General features: G+C 40.8%; 1 protein-coding gene across 2 annotated transcripts; it reads left to right on the top strand.

Annotated features, from left to right (window-relative positions):
- Positions 1 to 2,715: 2,715 nt before the first annotated feature.
- Positions 2,716 to 18,773, top strand: as3mt.2.L (arsenite methyltransferase, gene 2 L homeolog). Of its 2 annotated transcripts, XM_041568679.1 has the most exons (12): positions 2,738 to 2,776; positions 5,151 to 5,249; positions 5,353 to 5,401; positions 6,413 to 6,540; positions 8,160 to 8,310; positions 8,700 to 8,836; positions 8,913 to 8,982; positions 10,188 to 10,269; positions 10,533 to 10,661; positions 12,285 to 12,427; positions 12,742 to 12,867; positions 17,520 to 18,773. In XM_041568679.1, exons 1-12 carry the CDS (start codon positions 2,763 to 2,765, stop codon positions 17,616 to 17,618), a joined length of 1,227 nt encoding a protein of 408 aa, XP_041424613.1. In that variant the 5' UTR covers positions 2,738 to 2,762; the 3' UTR covers positions 17,619 to 18,773. The 2 variants fall into 2 exon arrangements, with proteins under 2 accessions (XP_018097179.1, XP_041424613.1); XM_018241690.2 differs by lacking the exon at positions 5,151 to 5,249 and having other exon boundaries at positions 2,716 to 2,776.
- The last annotated feature ends 549 nt before the right edge of the window (positions 18,774 to 19,322 follow it).

Raw genomic sequence — 19,322 nt, 5'->3', positions numbered from 1 at the left:
GCCAATCTGCTTCCATGCGTCATTTCCGCTCGTTTTCGCGCCCTGGCGTCAATATCGAGCGTGCGTCAGCGTAGATGCGCCCGCGTCCATGCATTCGCGCGCACGCGAAACACGCTGGCGTCCGTCGCCATGTTGGCTGTGGAAGCAACGGTGTCTTATTGCACATGCGCCGTTTGCACGGCATTGCGTCTGACCGCACCGGGGGCACAATTTGGCCATAAGCCCGTCGGCTTCTCCAAGAGCTCACACAAGGATAAAAACCTCGGCTCAGGAGCTTCAGCAGGAGAGAGGCAGTCTGCTGGACATCAGGGGGGAGCGACAGGAGGAAAAAAGATGGCGGCCAGGGGGTGGAAGTAAGCTTTTATAGAGGAAAACCTGTCCAATCACGAGGCAGGGGGGATTAACCCATAGTGTGCCCACTGCCATGTGGAAGGAACAGGAAACTTACGTTCAAGATGATAGGCCTTGGGGTTATATGTCATAATTCTACAAATAATATGTTTTTCCTCACTCACAGTGTATTCCCTAAATATCTTTAGAACATACAATATTATTTCTATATAAGGATGATATGTCATTTACACGGTAGATCACATCTGCCCATGTGCAGTTATATGTGGCAGATTTTCTGTGCCGAAGTGAGAGTTCGCTTTCTGGCGCTGAAAATCCACCGCATCTGCTTCCATCCAAACAAGGCGATTAGTCACCATGATTTTTAAAAACCCCGATCGCCAAAGTTCCCTTCCCATACAAAAACATACTGTATAAGTTGCCTTATGTAATATACACTATACTATTATGGAGCCATTGTAGCTCCAAGTCACCACTGGACCTTTTTTTGAGCAATGGATCTATAAAAATAGGAATATAGTGGGTGGTAAGTCCGCTGATGCCTTTCTGTCCAAAGCACCTCCACATGGAAACATTACCTCCGATTGGGTGCAGGCAGACGAGTCATATTTCTCCGCCGAAACACCCGAGCGAAAGTAGTTTTTCAGGGTGTAGGCAAATTCGGAAGAAGAGCACAAGTGGTGGAGCAGATTCAACTAATTCAACTTCCTAATAGTCTGGCTATAGCCTAAGTAGGAAAAACAATAGCTTATCTGAAAGCAGTTACATTATATAGTGCAGCTCTTTCCGAAAGCACATGACCAGGCAAAATGACCCAAGATGGCTGCCTACACACCAGTATTACAACTAAACAAAAAATACACGTGTTGCTTCAGGAATAACATTTTATATGAATGTGAGTGTATATATGAGTGAATTATATAAAATAATATAAACAGTGCAATGTAGAAATAAAAACGAAACCATAAAAATCACATCAGAATCCCTTTAAAGGGGTTGTTCACCTTTGAATTAACTTTTAGTATGATGTAGAGCAGTGATCCCCAACCAGTAGCTCGTGAGCAACATGTTGCTCACCAATGCCTTGGATGTTGCTCTCCCTGGCCTCAAAGCAGGGGCTTATTTTTGAATTCCAGACTTGGAAGAAAGTTTTAATTGAATAAAAACTAAGTATAGTGCCAAGTAGAGACTCCTGTAGGCTGCCAAGCCACACAGGGGCTACCAAATGGCCAATCACAGCCCTTATTTGGCACCGCAAGGGAATTTTTCATGTTTGTGTTGCTCCCCAACTCTTTTTACATTTGAATGTGGCTCACGGGTAAAAAAGTTTGGGGACCGTTGATGTAGAGAGTGATATTCTGAGACAATATGTAATTGGTTTTCTATTTTTATTATTCGGGGTTTTTGAGTTATTTAGCTTTTTATTCAGCAGCTCTCCAGTTTGCAGTTTCAGCAATCAAGTTGCTAGGGTCCAAATTACCCTAGCAACCATGCATTGATTTGAATAAGAGACTGGAATATGAATAGGAGAGGGACTGAATAAAAAGATGAGTAGTAAAAAGTAACAATAACAATACATTTGTAGCCTTAAAGAGCATTTGTTTTTAGATGGGGTCGTTGACCCCCATTTCGAGAGCTGGAAAGATTGAGAAGAAAAAGGCAAATAATTGGAAAACTATAAAAAATAAATTATGACAACCAATTGAAAAGCTTAAAATTGGCCATTCTATAACATACTAAAATTTAACTTAAAGGTGAACCACCGCTTTAAAGGAGAAGAAAAGGTAGAATCACTGAGTGTGCCAAATGTTAGGCAATTTCATCCCCCACACACTTCCAGTAATTATAATCAATTGCTTGATACCCCAGACCAGAGCTCTTGTTAGCTGTAAAACTGCCGCCGGCCCAAGGTACTACTGTAGGGCAACACATGATGAGCTTCTTCTTCTTGGCAGGTGCTCATGAGAAATTTAAGCAAAAAGCTGGCTTTTACCTTGCACTGGCCCAGGGCAACAGAAGAATGAAGAAGACTTCACTGTGACACTCTTGTCCTTCATCATCACTAATGACACACAGGCAGGACAGAGTCAGAGGTCTCTTTGTGACTCTGGGTCAAGTCATTACATTAATACAAAAGCAATTATTGTTATCATGCAAAAACAGTATGTCTTTTATGACCCACTTTGAGCTATATGGGCAGTAGTTGGATGTAGCTGTATATAATGGCCAGTATAGCCTGTGACATTTGCGCACAAACACTTTACTCTTCACTGACTTTACTATTGCTGTGCTTACTTGCCTGCCGCCTCCAACATATGTAATCTCAGTCAATCATGTTGGGAGGGAGTGGCAGGGAGAGAAATGTATGTAGAAGGGACTGCCTCTCTTCCTGGCCGGTCACCCTTTGGAAAATGTCACTTTGCAGGTAAAGTTTCTGCTTTTGCAATATCCACATTTTAGCTAATTTCTTAAGAATGCCCTTGTTGAGTTACTGTGGGGAATGACGAAGAGTTCTTTTATGGAAAGATATACAATGTGAACTGTAGGCTGCTCTATACTTTGTGTGCACACGGTATATATATGTATATATAGCTCAGGCACTTGTTGTCACTTCTGGTTACTGTGTAACAGGGTATAGCACAATCTGATCTTTCAGGCACAGCAGGGAAAAGGTCAACTTTAACTCTAGTGAATGGATTCCACTGAAGAATCCAAGGTTTGTTCTCATGAATATATATAATATTGTAAGCATAAATGTAAGTAAGTGTATTTATAAAATAAATGATTCTGTCTCTTGTGGGAAGGAATCAGGGCTGGAATAAAGGCAGTGGCGTAACTAGATATTACTGGGCCCCACAGCAAATTATTTTTCAGGCCCACAAAATGTTTAGAGGTTGACTTGTTTCTCCAATATTTATTGAAATTGTATATGAATTAGGGCCTCATGGGGCCCCTATACCTCCTGGGCCCCCCTGCAGCCACAGGGTCTGCTTCCTCTATAGTTACGCCCCTGAATTAAGGGTTGGCATAATGGGCATGTGCGTCAGGCCCAACTGGTGTGGGTGCCATAGGAAGGGGAATCAGCAAGCAGAGACTGGAAGTGGAGCTAGGGAAGACTTATGATGACTGAGGAGAGCTGGGCATAGGGCAATAAATAAGTGGAGGCAGATGTTGACCCAGAGCCCTCTTGAACCCTTGTACAGCCCTTTAGATTACCACCTGGTGCACAGACCCTGGGAAGACGACACTTCCAAATTGGATACAAGAACACAATTAGTTACTGGCACTCGAGGCGAATCAAACAGGGGACAAGCCCCTTGCATGTTTATTTAAGTCCCAATGTAAATAAACACGCAAGGGGCTTCTACTCTGTTTGATTCGCCTCAAATGCCGGTACCTAATTTTGTTCTTGGACCCAGAGCCCTGGTCATTAGCTCGGTTCTAGTATGAGCACTAATAATGTTGTTTACACTTCTTGGCACATAGCGACCCAGCTAGTATAATAATATTCTACAAGTAGAAACAACATAAGGAAGTTAAATTACCAATAAATCCCTAACATCGAGCAGTCTATTACAATACACAATGTGAAGCCATTTCTGTGTTATACAGTAAAAAGTGAAAGTATGCACTGCCTGTTATCCTGCCGGTTGACAGCTGGGGGTGACATTTAGGCAGAGATCGCCTTGCACAACTGGCCTGCGTTGCTCAGCACCTGCAGTGACAGATCTTGGAATAAATAGAGATTGGGAGTGATAATGAGTAGTACTGTACTGTAATATTAACAGATTATCCCACTATTAATATAATATCAAACAAATCTTATATAAAGACATGCCATAGCATGAAGACCAATGCAGGATACAATTTCATATTACAAATTGCATCTAAATACACGTGATTAATCAAATGGGATTTATCTCAATCTTTATCAATATAATGTGACCAGCAGCTGTCTGTCAGCATATATAAATACAGGTATATAAATACAGGTATGGGACCTGTTATCCAGACTGCTCTGGACCTGGGGTTTCCCGGATAACAGATCTTTCCATAATTCAGATCTTCATTCCTTAAATCTACTCGAAAATCATGCAAACATTAAATAAACCAAACAGTCCGGTTTTACTTCCAATAAGGATTAATTATATCTTAGTTGGGATCAAGTACAAGCTACTGTTTTGTTATTACAGAGAAAAAGGAAATCATCTTTGAAATTTTGGATAAAACAGAGTCTGTAATGTCCTCTAATGTACTTGTAAAGAATAATCATGTCCCCCAACCTTGACAGTATTTCCTCAAAGTTTAGATCTTCTATCCATCTAACCAGTTCAGTTGCACGTCTCTGCACTCTCTCCAGCTCATTTATATCCTTTTTAAGGACTGGAGACTAAAACTGCACTTACCAGGGACCTATAAAGAGGCAAAATAATGTTTTCATCCCTTGAGTAAATTCCCTTATTTATGAGACAGTACTTTATTTGCTTTAGTAGCCACTGAATGACACTGCCTGGAATTAGACAAAAAAAACAGAAGCTTCTCAATTAAGGGAACCCCCAAACCCCGGGTTGGGCTGGCACCTATTCAATATAGAAGTTCTGGTGATGCTATTAACGTTTTCTACCATAAATTTCTTCTCAAAGCTGGTGCCATTTCCACTGACTGGAAGTCTCTCTTGATAAGGACATACAGACCACTTAATAACAGGGTAGCATGACTAGTCCACAAAATTGTAGTGTTTGCTTAGTAATGCTAAGTAAGGTTTAGTGACAATGTTACTTTCTCGTTCCCTTATACAGATGGAGCAAACTATATTTCAACATCCCACGGCTCAGGTGGAGCACAAGTCGTACCACGACACTCCATAGTACAGCGAGCATTCATTTCAGTGGGAATAGGTGGGATAGTGATCTATTTAAATGGAGTATCATGCTGAGCAATGTTTGATACAGAAGTTTGCCTACAGTATGTTCTATTTGTATTTTCTGCTCTTTTTCACAGTTCTGCCATAGAAAAGTCCTGCTCAACAAAAACCTATGAAGATGTCAAGGTAGTAACTGAGTATATATATATATATATATATATATATATATATATATATATATATATATAGGCCTCTCCAGTTTGTATATGGGACTCTGTCCAACTGTTATCTGGCCAAAATCTAGGCAGATATCCTATGAAACAGGTTTGGAAATCCTCACCAATGAACCACTGTATGATTGAGTTGTTGGCCTGGGGGCCAAATATGGCCCAGCACATTGATAGCCAAATTGGCAATTTTGCCAAATGATGTTTAGGTTTATGACTAGCCTAAGGCACATACTGTATTCATGCCTGTCAGTGTGATTTGTTTCCTTGCGCTTGGGTTATTGGCATGATAAGTGTATAGTTCTTAAAGGCTGGTATGGAATCATTTCAAGGTCTGGTATTTAGGAACAATAAATCACATATCAACAATTGTTTTACAGACCTCATGGTCATGTCATGTAGGTCATAAGTCTAGTCACATGATACCTATGGTTAAACACCATCATTGCCTACAGGGAAGGGTGCCCAAGGCAAGCCCCCCTGCCATGTGCAAGTCCTCCACTCCCACTCAACCCCCCCCACCATCTGAATCACCTACTGTTTCATTGGTGAGCAGGGAGATTAAAAATTAAATTACATTTGGCCCAAACCTACAGACAGAACATGCGCTTCTGCTTACCCATAGCTCTGATCCTGAACACCACATTACTGTGAAACACATACATTTCTTGTATCCAGCATCATATTAGACCTTCTAGGGCCCACAGAGGAACCTGAGATCCAGGACCCACTCACACAATTATTACATGTAGACATTTCATTTGCCTTCCTCTTTTGCCTCTTTCAGTCTTGCAATTAGGGGGTCACTGACCCAGTAGTTTATAGAACTGCAGTTCTGTAACCTAAAAGTTTGTTGTTGCTTCATGTATTTTTCTTTCTGTTCAGGCCTCTCCTATTTATCCTTTTTTATTCGCTTGTTTTAACCCAGGGCAAAAGCCAATAAACCCTTTTTTCTTGTTTTGCTACCTAGGATTACTATGGAAAGCAGCTAGGTAATACAAAAGACCTGAAAACCTCTGCTTGTGCCGCACCATCTAAACCACTGCCGACACATCTAAAGGATGCACTAGATAACATTCATGAAGACATCTCCTCACGGTATTGTGTGCTTTGGCCAGGGCTAGGAGGGCATTTAATGTTAGTCCACAGAATGGACAGGCCCTTTGGAGGGAGGGGTGAAGTAAAAGTACATATTTTATGAGTTAAAATGACTAGATGTATTCTGTACATGTATTAGGGGTGTCCAGCCTGATGCTCAACAGCTAATGTTAAATTGCAACGGTGGGGAACCTCTAGCATCAGTGGAGAATGGCTAACCCAGCATTTTGCTCTACATGCACTGGCATAGTACAGTTTTTCCTACCTTAATAAATGTTGTGCAGTTTGCTAGTGTTGATTGTTTCTCACCAAATTAGCTACATTATACCACAGGGTCACATCAGGGGGCATATGGTGGCCATAAATCAAATTTTGACCTTCATTGCATACTTTAGTGTAAATTTTCAAGACATATATGTCTAATAAACATTGACTACAGATACCATTGTTCCACAATGATCAGCAGTTTGCTCAGCTCTGAAAAGCTGGTTGTCGTCACTTTAAGAAACAATCATATCTGTCCATGAACTGTCAACTGTGAACAATTCTGTGAGATGAACCAATCATCAAAGAAATGTTTCCCCCACTGGAGGTATGGGCTACATTTTTTTTTTAATTGTCCCCTGCAAGCACTAAGCAACCTGCCCATGGGTGGAGCTTCTGGTCAGGGGCCATGTACAGTCACACATGCCCGTAACATTTGAGAACTGTGACACTTTGCTTTGTGTCAAAACATGGCTGCATTCTTTTGATGATAGGTGCCCCTAAACATTTTTGCTTTTCCCCATATATGAACAGTTCAGTGACTGATCTTAAAGCAAACCAATGTTATCCAAAAAATGTTACTGTCTTTATATAAGTATGGTCGGAACATTAAACTGAGAGTGTAGAACTAGGAAGTCATGGTATATGGCCACCCGATCCACTCATTTGGCTAGAAACCAAACAAGTGGATCTCTGTCCGTTTTGCCCACCTGCATGCTGGACCAAATCAGATAGATCTGTTCATTGGTGCAGGGACCAGTGGTTGGATCATACTGTAGGAGTATGGGGACCGGTTGGACAGGGGCCCTATCAAGGATTCAATGTTGTTCTCTCTCAAAAAGAACCTGCCGGATAAATATCTGGCTGATATTTGGTTATATATCAACAAACTGGTGTGGTCCTCTCCAATGGGATTTTACAACCTGCTCGATGAATATCTGCCTGATTTCTGACTAGATGTAGATCAGGCAGGACTTGTCAAGGACCACATACATGGGCAGATAAGCTGCCGACTCATTATGAAGTTGGCCAACGATGCCTGCTGACTTGTCCTGTTTATGGGCAGCTTTAATTTTGCTACACAATTTTGTATTGAATATATATATATTGGTGTAACATTATTGGCCTGGAACCTCAAGCCACATGTTCTCAGACATGAGCATCTTCAGCAGCACCCCCCATGCACCCACTCATTTGTGGAGGGCAGCAAGGGCAGGAGTGGTGGAACCACAGTAGATCCTACTGCATAGTAATCACAACACTGAATATATTAGTAGAATTTCCAGAAATAACCAAAGACAGCTGTATATTTAATTAGAAAAAATGTCAGTTATTATATCAGTTTTCGTTATTAGGTATTACGGCTGTGGACTCTCTGTGCCAGAAAGTTTGGAGAACTGTATCATGTTGGATCTGGGCAGTGGAAGTGGTAGAGATTGCTACATGCTAAGTAAACTGGTAGGACAAAAGGGTCATGTGACGGGAATAGACATGACTGATGAACAAGTGAGTATATGCAGTACAGGTATAGGATCTGTTATCTGGAAACCCGTTATCCAGAAGGCTGTAAGTTACAGGAAGGCCATCTCCCATAGACTCCAAATAACCCAAATTTCCCTTTTCTCTCTAATAATAAAACAATATATTGCACTAGATCCCAACTCAGATATGATGCATCCTTATTGTTGGAAAAACAGGCCCACTGGGGTTTATTAATGTTTAAATTATTTTTTAGACTTAAGGTATGGGAAACATATTATGAAAAGATCACTTATCTGGAAAACCCCATTTCCCAAGCATTCTGGATAACTGATCCCATACCTGTATCATAGTATTATAATAATATAAACATGATATAGTATTACTTATTTATATTTTGCATTTTTCTGTTTTAGCTGGAGTTATCGAGACAATACATTGATTTCCATACAGAGAAGTTTGGATTCCAGCAGCCCAATGTTGAATTCATCAAGGGTTACATTGAAGATCTCAAAGCTGCCAATATAAAGGACAATAGATATGATGTAATCATGTAAGTGAAAATGAATATCTTTTACTTCTAGATAATTCACCATGTATCAGATAAATGTTGATTGTGTTTATTGCAGATCTAACTGCGTGATAAACCTCTCCCCGGATAAAAAGGCAGTACTAAGAGAAGCATATAGAGTATTAAAGGTAATTTCATATTGCAAAAAATTGGGTGGCAATCCTGGAGTCACCATGATTCCATTTACACCAGGGGTCCCCAAACTTTTTTACACATTCAAATGTAAGAGTTGGGGAGCAACACAAGCATGAAAAAGTCCCTTGCAGTGCCAAATAAGGGCTGTGATTGGCCATTTGGTAGCCCCTATGTGGACTGGCAGCCTACAGGAGACTCTACTTGGCACTATGCTTAATTTGTATGCAATTAAAACTTGCTTCTAAGCCTGGAATTCAAAAACAAGCACCTGCTTTGAGGCCACTGAGAGCAACATGTTGCTCATGCACTACTGGTTGGGGATCACTGATTTAGACTGACAAGTGCTGTATTATTGCATTTCAACAAGGCAGTTATGAACTAGTGCCTCACCTAAAAAGTGTCAGTCACAAGAAGGAGGTATGGAGCCAGCTCAAATCATCTAGGAACGCTACCCAAATGCACACCTACCCAAGTTACCAAACACTGACCCACCCCTAACTCACAACCGCTTTCTGCAAACTACAGTTTTGCCCACTGACCTAAAAAACCTTTTATGTGCCGCCCACCCTGAAATAAGAAAATTAGACTGTTTATTTTTTTTTTAATTTCTTTTTTTGTTTTACTTTGTTTTCAGGCCAAGTTAAGTCACACGATGGCCAGTTCTTACAAAAAAAAGGAGTGAATTTTATGGTTGTGCTACCGGTCTGGTTATTAAGGGGCTGTGTTTAAATTTTTAATTTTCTGACCAATTTTCAACATTATGAAAAGCAGACAGAAATCTACCTGATTACATAGTTGTGGCACAACATCACAACTCTGACATCATTACTCTGCCCTGAAACGTCATCATGCTGTCCCCAATGCCATTAATGAACCCCTAACCTTACGGCTCACCCCCAACAGCATCAGCTGAGCCCTTTGCCAGCTTTTAACCACAGTCAAAGATGGCAACCACAGTTGAGCATGTTTCCCCTCTAACAAGCAATCAAGCAATTATCTAAATTGTAATCATGGAGGTCACTGGGCAGCCTAGAAATAAATGTGCCTACAAATTACAATGACAGCACACTTGTGAGTGTAACTTAAGACTTTCCAGTTAAATCGCTACTGCCTTTAACCAAGGAAAGCTTGGTATAAAATAGGCATTGGGTGCCCTTCTCTGTGTACAAATGTTAAAAGAAATCACTTTCTTTATCAGGATGGCGGTGAAATATACTTCAGTGATATGTATATTAACAAGGCACTTCCTGCTGAACTGAAGGAAAACAAACTCCTATGGGGTAAGTCATAACTATTTCATTACCGGCAGGCACTCCTGTAGTGATCAGAGAACACACACTATATACGTCTGTCTTATAGAGCTGAGGCAGCGACCTTCTAATAAGTATCTTATAGTTACAAGAGATGCCAGTAATGGTATATATGTTATATATTTCTGCATGTATATTTCCTGCTTGATGGATCTATCTAGTCTATTGTCATGCTATGGACATACAGTAACACTGAATGACCGTATAATGATGCTCCATCTCCTGTAATACAGGTGAAGGCATCGGGGGAGCACTCACATGGAAGGAACTGTTTCATATCGCTGCAGAGATTGGTTTTTGCACTCCGCGACTTGTTACCGCCAGATACATTACAGTAAACGAGGAGCTGAAAAACATTGTTGGTAATTATTCAGTAAATATTAGCTGCTCTTACATGTATGTCTCTATATACAGTTATGTATTTAAACGTTTATTAACAATACTCAGCTCCCATTGGCTGCTCCTTTGCTCAGTAAATAGGAGTATTGCCCTCCATAGCAAGAATTTTATACTCATACTTGTTCAACCTGTTAAAAACCTGCGAAATATAGAATTAAGAATTTAATCCCTTAAACGGTACAGAATACATAAAGGGGTAATTTACTAAACCTCTAATTTACAGTATCTGGTCAGAGTTTTTGGGGCAAAATCTCAAATTTTCGTGATTTATTATACCCTGATGCTGCAAAAAGCCAGAATCTAAAACCCGCCCTGTCGAGGTCATGTATAAGTTAATGGGAGATGTCCCTATCCCAATTGGAAGATATCGCGGCCTATGCTGGGTTTAGCCCAACAATATGATAAATTCGGGGGTTTCGGGTAAAAATCTGAAAAAATCTAGTGATTTGGGAAAAAAGTCTGAAAAAAACGTGTTTTCGCTCGATTTTATTGGGTTTTTTACCAATTCAATTTATTCAAGTTATTTTATTAATAATAAGGCAAAATTGGGGATGGGAGTTTGGTTGAGCTTAGAAATTCAGATTTTAGTAAATAACCCCCAAAGACTATTTATTACAAAATGGCTTGTTTTGCACCAATAAAATCAGCATAGTAAAAGTGACACTTTACATTTCTTGGTTGCAATTCCAACTCATCTACAAACTATAACCCTGCTGTCTGAGGCCCTGCCTGTGGTTCTCTCCTCTTCCCCTATCTTAAGGGCAAGTTTCCTTTAAACTGGCTACTTATTTCTTAATTGGAAATTAATGGTTGTTAATTAAAAGCATTTAGCCATCAACTTATGATGCAAAAAGGAGAACATCAATTTAATTTAATTCAATTTAATTGGGCCAATATTATTTATAGGACAGATTTCTTTAAAATATGATTGAAACAGAGTGTTTTATTTTTTTTGCACTTCTTTATCTGTCCATGTTTTCTGGACTTTGTATCCTGGCCCCCCGTCAACGCCTGTGGCCAGTGTCCCCCATAAATAGAGCACTGCCTGTGTTTGGCAGTGGTTTATCCATGAGGGGCGGGTTGGGAGAAGCAACTAGTTGTCCTCTTTATTGCTGGGTCAAATAATTACTCTGCCCAAGGAAAGCCACCATATGGGAGTGCCTGCCTGAATCTACTCCAGGACCCTGAACTAGGGTAGACAGAAAGAAAAGGTGCATGCCTAGCAAACCCCCAAGCCTATTCTGCCTTCCCCTAGTTCCGGCCCTAGTCCTTTCCCAGCCCATGCCCATTACCTAACTTACATGATGTTCAGACACATAAATTAGGGAGCACTTGTCTCCATGTGTCATCATAAAAGACCCCTAATGGGTACAGAGAATACATTGATACTATATTACTTGACCTGACAATGGTATTCTCAGTGAAACAGAAATTGATTGCATAGCTCTGTTGTTTATACACCTAAGATGCCTCTAGAAAGACAGGCTACATGGCAACTTCCACACATGGATATTACTGTGTCCAGTTATTTCCATCTTTTTTTAAGTGCATTTACTTACCAGGCATAATATGAATATATGTTCCAGGAGACCGCAAGTTTGTCTCAGCCACCTTCCGTCTGTTTAAAGTACCGCAAGATGCCGTGAAAGTAAAGAGTCAGGCTGTTTACAACGGTGGAATTACAGGCTATGAGGATAAACTGGAATTTGATGCCAACTTCACATTCAAGGTAAAGTATTGTTTGCTAATGATAATTCTATCAAGGAAAATAAGCGGCATTTGTCTTGCAGCACTGATTCTCTCAGTATACAGTATGCAGGGCTGCTTCTCTGGGGACAAAAAAGAGTCAACCCAGGCCATAATCTATTGTTCTACCAGTCAAATTGGGGTCTATGGGATACTAATGAAAAAAAACAAATATCTCCTGGTTAAGGACACTACACTTTTACCATTTACTGCACTTTTCCTGTAATCACAGTACCTGTACCTTTGCAAAACAATGCTCTGTGGTCCCAGCAAGCATCTATGGCATTGTTCTTACAGGTAGGAGAAGCTGTGGAAGTGGATCAGGAACTGGGCAGAATCCTGAAACGTTCCAGATTTGCAGACAAATTTTCACTTCAAGAAGCAGAAAAGATGCCATGCTCTGAAAGTTCTCACCCTATTAAGGTTAGTCTAGGTGCCCTGACTATGACTATGCATCATTATGATGTTACCCTGCAGCTGATATTTTCCCTGTTTCTATGGAAGTTAATGTTTCTGCAATGTTTATGTCTATGTGTATTAACTTACAAGTTTATTGGACTGCTAAACTAGTGCTTTATTTTCAATGATCCCAGACACAAATGCTAGAGCAATAAGCTACGCCTTTAGTGCTCATTCAAATAGCAATTGCATTTGGGCTCTTGCTTTACTCCTTACAATGGTTTAAGAATCTAAAGCAAGATGCAGAGCACAGTGGTGGAGGTAAGGTTGCCACCTGTTCTGGAAAAAAATACCGGACTTCCTATATATTTATCTTTTTTCCCTATTAATAACATTGGGCCAGGTGGCAACCAGGCCCTGACTGGCAATCTGTGGGTTCTGGCAAATGCCAGAGGGGCTGCTATAAGATGCCATAGAAAGTCAATATTTACTGGGCTGGTGGGGGCTGTTTGGGCCTCTGTATGGGCTGATTGGGCCTCTGTGTACCTGAAATGCCAGGGCCTATTTTAATTCTCAGTCCGGACCTGGTGGTTTAGGGCACAAGGCAGACATTCCTTAGCACCTGACATAGGGCAATTGGTAAATACAGGGTTCTTTGAATGAGGTGCATGAAGACACTCCTTAACTTTCTTATCTCCATTTATGAACATGTTAGAGGACAGTCAGTGCTTTCTGGATGGACACTTAGGGGCAGATTCACTAAAGGATGAATTGTTGCCAGCGACCGATTCGCACACATGGCACCACTTCGGCAGGCGAAAATTCACTAGTGATCTTATGCTTAGGTCAATTTGCATACGGCGGGTAATTTAAAGTTGTCAAAAGGAGGTTGTATGGAGGTCTTTATTATAAATGTTGGTGCAAATGCTTGAAGTTACCACTTTTTATTACAAATGTCCAGGGAACAAGAGAATAAATAGAATGCCCTACACATAAGCCCACTTTAAAATGTTCCTTATGTTAGAAAATGTCTGGAGAAAACCGGTTACCCAAAAAAAGTTTGTTAGGACTTTTGCAGGCAATCCCGCTTAAAAAAAGGAAAAGTCGCCAGCATTTTTTTGAACTTTAATGCATTTTCAGCACACAGGATATGATGTAAGTGACAGAAGATTGAGGAAGATCTAGCTACTTTTAAGCATTTTGCCTGGTCTGAGGTGGCGAAATCAAATCTGGCAAAAAATCTGTTCAGTAAAATTCACACTTTACTGACTTTGCTGAGTAATGACCATTCGCCAAAGTGAAAAGTCGCCTGGCGATAGAGTGCGAACAAACACTAGTGACGGTCTCTTTCGCTAGCGAATGGACGCCTGCGCCTGTTAGTGAATTGGCGATGTCCCTGCAGATGTGATTTGGTGGTTGAACCACAAAATGTTTAAAAAACCCACTGCACTAGAGAAAATGTTATTGAAAATCAAACAAAATCAAACTAAACTAATATTTTAAAGAACATTAAAAACAAAGTCTTGACTGGACTGCTCCTGTCGACTGAGGTGACAACTGGTTTCCCTGGTCCCGAGCTGCACACATTACTGGTGGAGTTGGTGCACGGAGCTGAGTGTCATACTTTGAAGTTGTTTGTGCTTCCTCTGCATTGTAAATTGTCCCACAGGTATTTGGAGAAACAGGTTCCCAGCAATGCTTTCCTAATTAGATTTACTACTACTAAAGAGTTCTTTAAATGGAACCAGGGGCCGGATTAGAAATCCTGAGGGAACTGTAGATGCTATCAAGCTCAGCAGTTCCTTATGATCGAAATAATGACCAATGTCAAAAGTTCACTGCTTCCTAGTTAGATTACAACCTACAGCAATGGACTAGCTGGTGTTCTAGTTTAAACCAGTGACCCCGTCATGATTCGTTAAACATTTATGTTGATTGACGTACTAGTCAACATTTGTTCTACTGTTAGAATACAATACTTAATTACCCCAAAAATTAAAATACTGTTCCTACAGGGAGTTATGAGTTTCAGGTGCGATTTGCTCTAAGTTAATAAGTTACCGCCTGACAATGGGAAAGGGGATACAGGAAAATAACTTCTTTAACTTTCCGCTCAAGTCTTTCTACAGCATAAATATAATTATACAATACTTAATTACCCCAAAATTTTAAATCCTGTTCCTAGAAGGTGTTAGGAGTTTTAGGTGCGATATGCTCTCAGTTAATAAGTTACCACCTGATAATGGGGAAAGGGATACAGGAAAAGAACTTCTTAAGCTTTCAGCTCAAGTCTTTCTACAGCATAAATATAATTATACAATACTTAAATGGATACTGTCATGGGAAAAACATTTTTTTCAAAATTAATCGGTTAATAGTGCTGCTCCAGCAGAATTTTGGGCTGAAATCCATTTCTCAAAAGAGCAAACAGATTTTTTTATATTCAATTTTGAAATTCGGCTAGACATTTTGTCAATTTCCCAGTTGCCCCTGGTCATGTGACACCCCCTCCCCCCCAGCAGCCAAACAAAAGAACAATGGGAAGGTACCCCCATAACAGCTCCCGAACACAAGATAACAGCTGCCTGGTAGATCTAAGAACAACACTCAATAGTAAAAACCCATGTCCCACTGAGACACATTCAGTTTTATTGAGAAGGAAAAACAGAAGCCTGCCAGAAAGCATTTCTCTCCTAAAGTGCAGGCACAAGTCACATGACCAGGGGCAGCTGGGAAATTGACAAAATGTCTAGCCCCATGTCAGATTTCAAAATTGAATATAAGAAAAACTGTTTGCTCTTTTGAGAAATGGATTTCAGTGCAGAATTCTGCTGGAGTAGCACTATTAACTGATGTGTTTTGAAAAAAACATGTTTTCCCATGACAGGATTCCTTTAAATACCCCGAAATTAAAATCCTGTTCCTAGAAGGAATTAGAAATTTCAGGTGCGATATGCTCTAAGATAATAAGTTACCATCTGATAATAAGGAAGGGAATACAAGAAAATAACTTCTTTAGCTGTCAGTTTAAGTCTTTCTACAGCATAAATATTATTATACAATACTTAAAGGGATACTGTCATAGGAAAACATGTTTTTTTTCAAAACACATCAGTTAATAGTGCTACTCCAGCAGAATTCTGCACTGAAATCCATTTCTCAAAAGACCAAACCGATTTTTTTAAATTCAATTTTGAAATCTGACATGGGGCTAGACATTTTGTCAGTTTCCCAGCTGCCCCAGTCAAGATATGCCAGTCAGTTGTAGAAAAAAAAATATAACAATGTCACTCAATATAACATGTCCTTTGTACTTTTTCATTAGTAGATGTCCTTCCTTTTTCTAGTTGCCTGGGGCAAATTCCTTGGCTGCAGCACACTTATGACATAAAGTGCACGTTTATTCACTTATTATATACAACACAAATGCAAGCATGAAATAGAAAGGCATTTTAAAGAAACGAAATTCGCAAATGGTGCTATCTACGATAATATAGATTTCAAATTGTAAAATGTTTCCCAAATATAACTCCCCAAAATGTTATATTATAGATAGCAGCCTTGTGATGCTGCTTCCAGTACCCAGGGGCGGTCCGCCAATGAGGCGAGTTGAGGCACTCGCCTCAGGCGGCAGCGCCCTCCCTGGTTGCCAGGGGCGGCAAAAATGCCTCTCCTGGTAACTAAGAGACGAATTTCCGGTTTTCAACCTGAAAATTCGGCTCTTCTAGTGCAGAGAGCTAGCGACATGGACCCCCCGACCCCTGTCCGGTGCTGAAGGTGAGTGACGTGGGGAGGCAGCAAAAACTAAAGCCACCTTGGGCGGCAAATTGGGCAGGATCGCCCCTGCCAATAGCCTCTTGCTTGGCTTTAGCCTCTGAGTTTCATGACAATGAAATAGTGAATGATGCCATAAAAATAATGCAGCTAAAGTTCTTTAATCCTCTATTATATGGTGACGCAGGCTCCTTACTTTTGGGTTAATGTCATACCAGGCATTTCCTCCTCCAGCAGAGAAAGATCAAAAACTGTCCATGCTACCTGGCATTGCTTTTAAAAGCTATCACCTGTCTCTGGTTCAGGTGCTTCCTGCTGGTTCAGGCAGCGCCGGATTTGTTTGCCGGCCGCCCCTAGGCCACGCAGTCCGACCAGGCGGCCGCGCAGTCCTATCGCCCGCCTACACTTTCCCTTCCCAGTGCGCCGCAAGAAAAGCACCGGCGCAGCTGGTGTAATTAAATGGGGACGCACACGTCCCCACAATGCGGCTGGGCAGCATGCCGCCCCTATTTGTTGCCGCCCTAGGCCCGGGCCTATTTGGCTTTGCCACAAATTGGGCCTGGGTTCAGACACTTCTATCCTGAAAACTTGTGAGTTTTTGGACTGTAATGCACCTCAAATGCTGTTGCCATTTAGGTCAGTGGCAGGTGACACGGTCAGTTTCTGCCAGTCCTCTGCCGGTGGAAAAAACAGCTGGTGTGACATTAGCATCTATCTATCATCTATCTATCAATGTTGTGTTGGTACCACTCAAAGTCCTGACATTAGCATCTATCTATCATCTATCAATGTTGTGTTGGTACCACTCAAAGTCCTGGCTTCCTGCCCGATGTTCAATATTTCCTTCTCAAATTCTATGTTCTAGATCTAGGATATTACTTCCCTCTCTTTCTTCTCTGCAGGAAACCATTGGGGATCCATTTGAATTTGCAGAAGCAGAGAGCAATGGAGCCCAATCTTCGTGTTCAGGAGATAACTTTGAAGGTGGCAGATGTTCCTAGAAATACAGCAGCAGTGACATTGGGAGGTCTAAAATAAAGAGTTCACCCTGAACTTTTAGTATGATGGAGACAGTGGTATTCTCACACATTTAGTAATTGGTTTTCATTTTTTAATCCTTTTTAGTTTTTATTATTCAATCTTTTGCATGTTTGATTTCTTTAGCTTTATTAAGCAGCTCTCCCGTTTGGAATGTCAGCAGTTATCTTGCTGCTAGGGACAAACGTACCCAATAAACCATGGCATGGTTTCAATGAGAGACTGGAAGATGATAGGAAAGGCCTGACTATAACGATAAGTAATAAAATTTAAGGGCAATAACACACAAGGAAATTTGTCACCCACATCAAATATATACCAAGGATAACAAATATTACAGAAAATGACTTGCCATTCACTCACCTTGTAGTCGCTGCAATGATTCAGCTTTATTTCACATTTTCCCGCAATTGAGCCAAATCGCTGCTATGGCAAGTCATTCAAACACTATAAAAAAATACAACATGAAGGCCAATTGAAAAGTTGATAAGGATAGGACGTTCTATAACATACTAATGATCAAATAACAATTAAAGGTGAACTAACCTTTAATGGATTATGAAACATAACAAGGTTTACATGTATCTGGATTTGCTGTATAATCTGAAGGCATCAGAAATAACTAAATGAGAGCCAATAGCAGTAGATTATGTGTATTTTTAGAACTTTTTGATGAATCCCCCACACATAGGGGAGCCCTGTTTGCAGCCTTTCAGTATTTAGTAGAACAAGCAAAGCTTCCTGCACATGAGCCTGTGACCTCCCTCTCTCGACGTCCTTCAGAAAATGATATGCAATTCACTTTTGCTGTCTGTTGACTTGTGATTGATTTTGATTTCCATGTAACCCAATCAGATAAGATTTTTACAGGGAGGGACACTTTCCAATGTAGAACTGGATCCAACTGGTCTTGTGGAAATGGAATCAATTAACAGTCCAATATAGCTGTACAGGCATCTGATTCTTAGTGCTACTGGTCAGACATGGGAGCAAAGCTGGGTGAATGCTGTACCTCCTTGCACCTGGCTTGCATGCTAGGAACACACCTTTAAATGCCATATTTCTACCAATGTGGGGCACGATATGACAAAAGCAATAAATAAATCACATAGGCACAAGTTTATTCACACTGGACGTCCATTTATTCCATTCTGTGCAATGAAATGAGACCCAAATCCAATGTGTAGTAGGGTATGTGACTTACATCAGCGTTTATAAACTTCAAGCCAGGAGAGAGATCCTCAAGTAGAAAGTGAATTCATTCATGAAAATTAGCTCCAGCTAGATAGCCCAAACCAAAATATCTGTCGAAAAGTTTAACGGCAAGGTTCACATCAGTAATCATGGGGCACCATACAGTAACCCCCCCGCCAGGTAGACCCAATTATTAGCTCCCTGCTCACCAGAGCCTCCTGGGTTTTGGGCCCTTCCAAGAAGTAAACTGGGCCCAAAAGTATAAAATGTCCTACGACCCTAATACAACCTGACTATTTGCCAATTATACTAATAGTCAGTCCATGATCCACCCAAGCCCCACTTTCATACACACAAACCACAGTGGTGTTGGAGGCAGGAGAGGTATGTGCCTAGCACCCCCAATGTGCCCTAAGCACATGCCTCTTTTCCCTACCCCTAGTTTCAGCCCTGTATTTTTGTCATTGTCAGTA

Source organism: Xenopus laevis, chromosome 7L (assembly GCF_017654675.1).
Source record: "Xenopus laevis strain J_2021 chromosome 7L, Xenopus_laevis_v10.1, whole genome shotgun sequence".
Lineage (NCBI taxonomy): Eukaryota > Metazoa > Chordata > Amphibia > Anura > Pipidae > Xenopus > Xenopus laevis.
The sequence above is the reverse complement of the archived record's forward strand: the minus strand, read 5'-3'. Positions and strand labels throughout refer to the sequence as shown.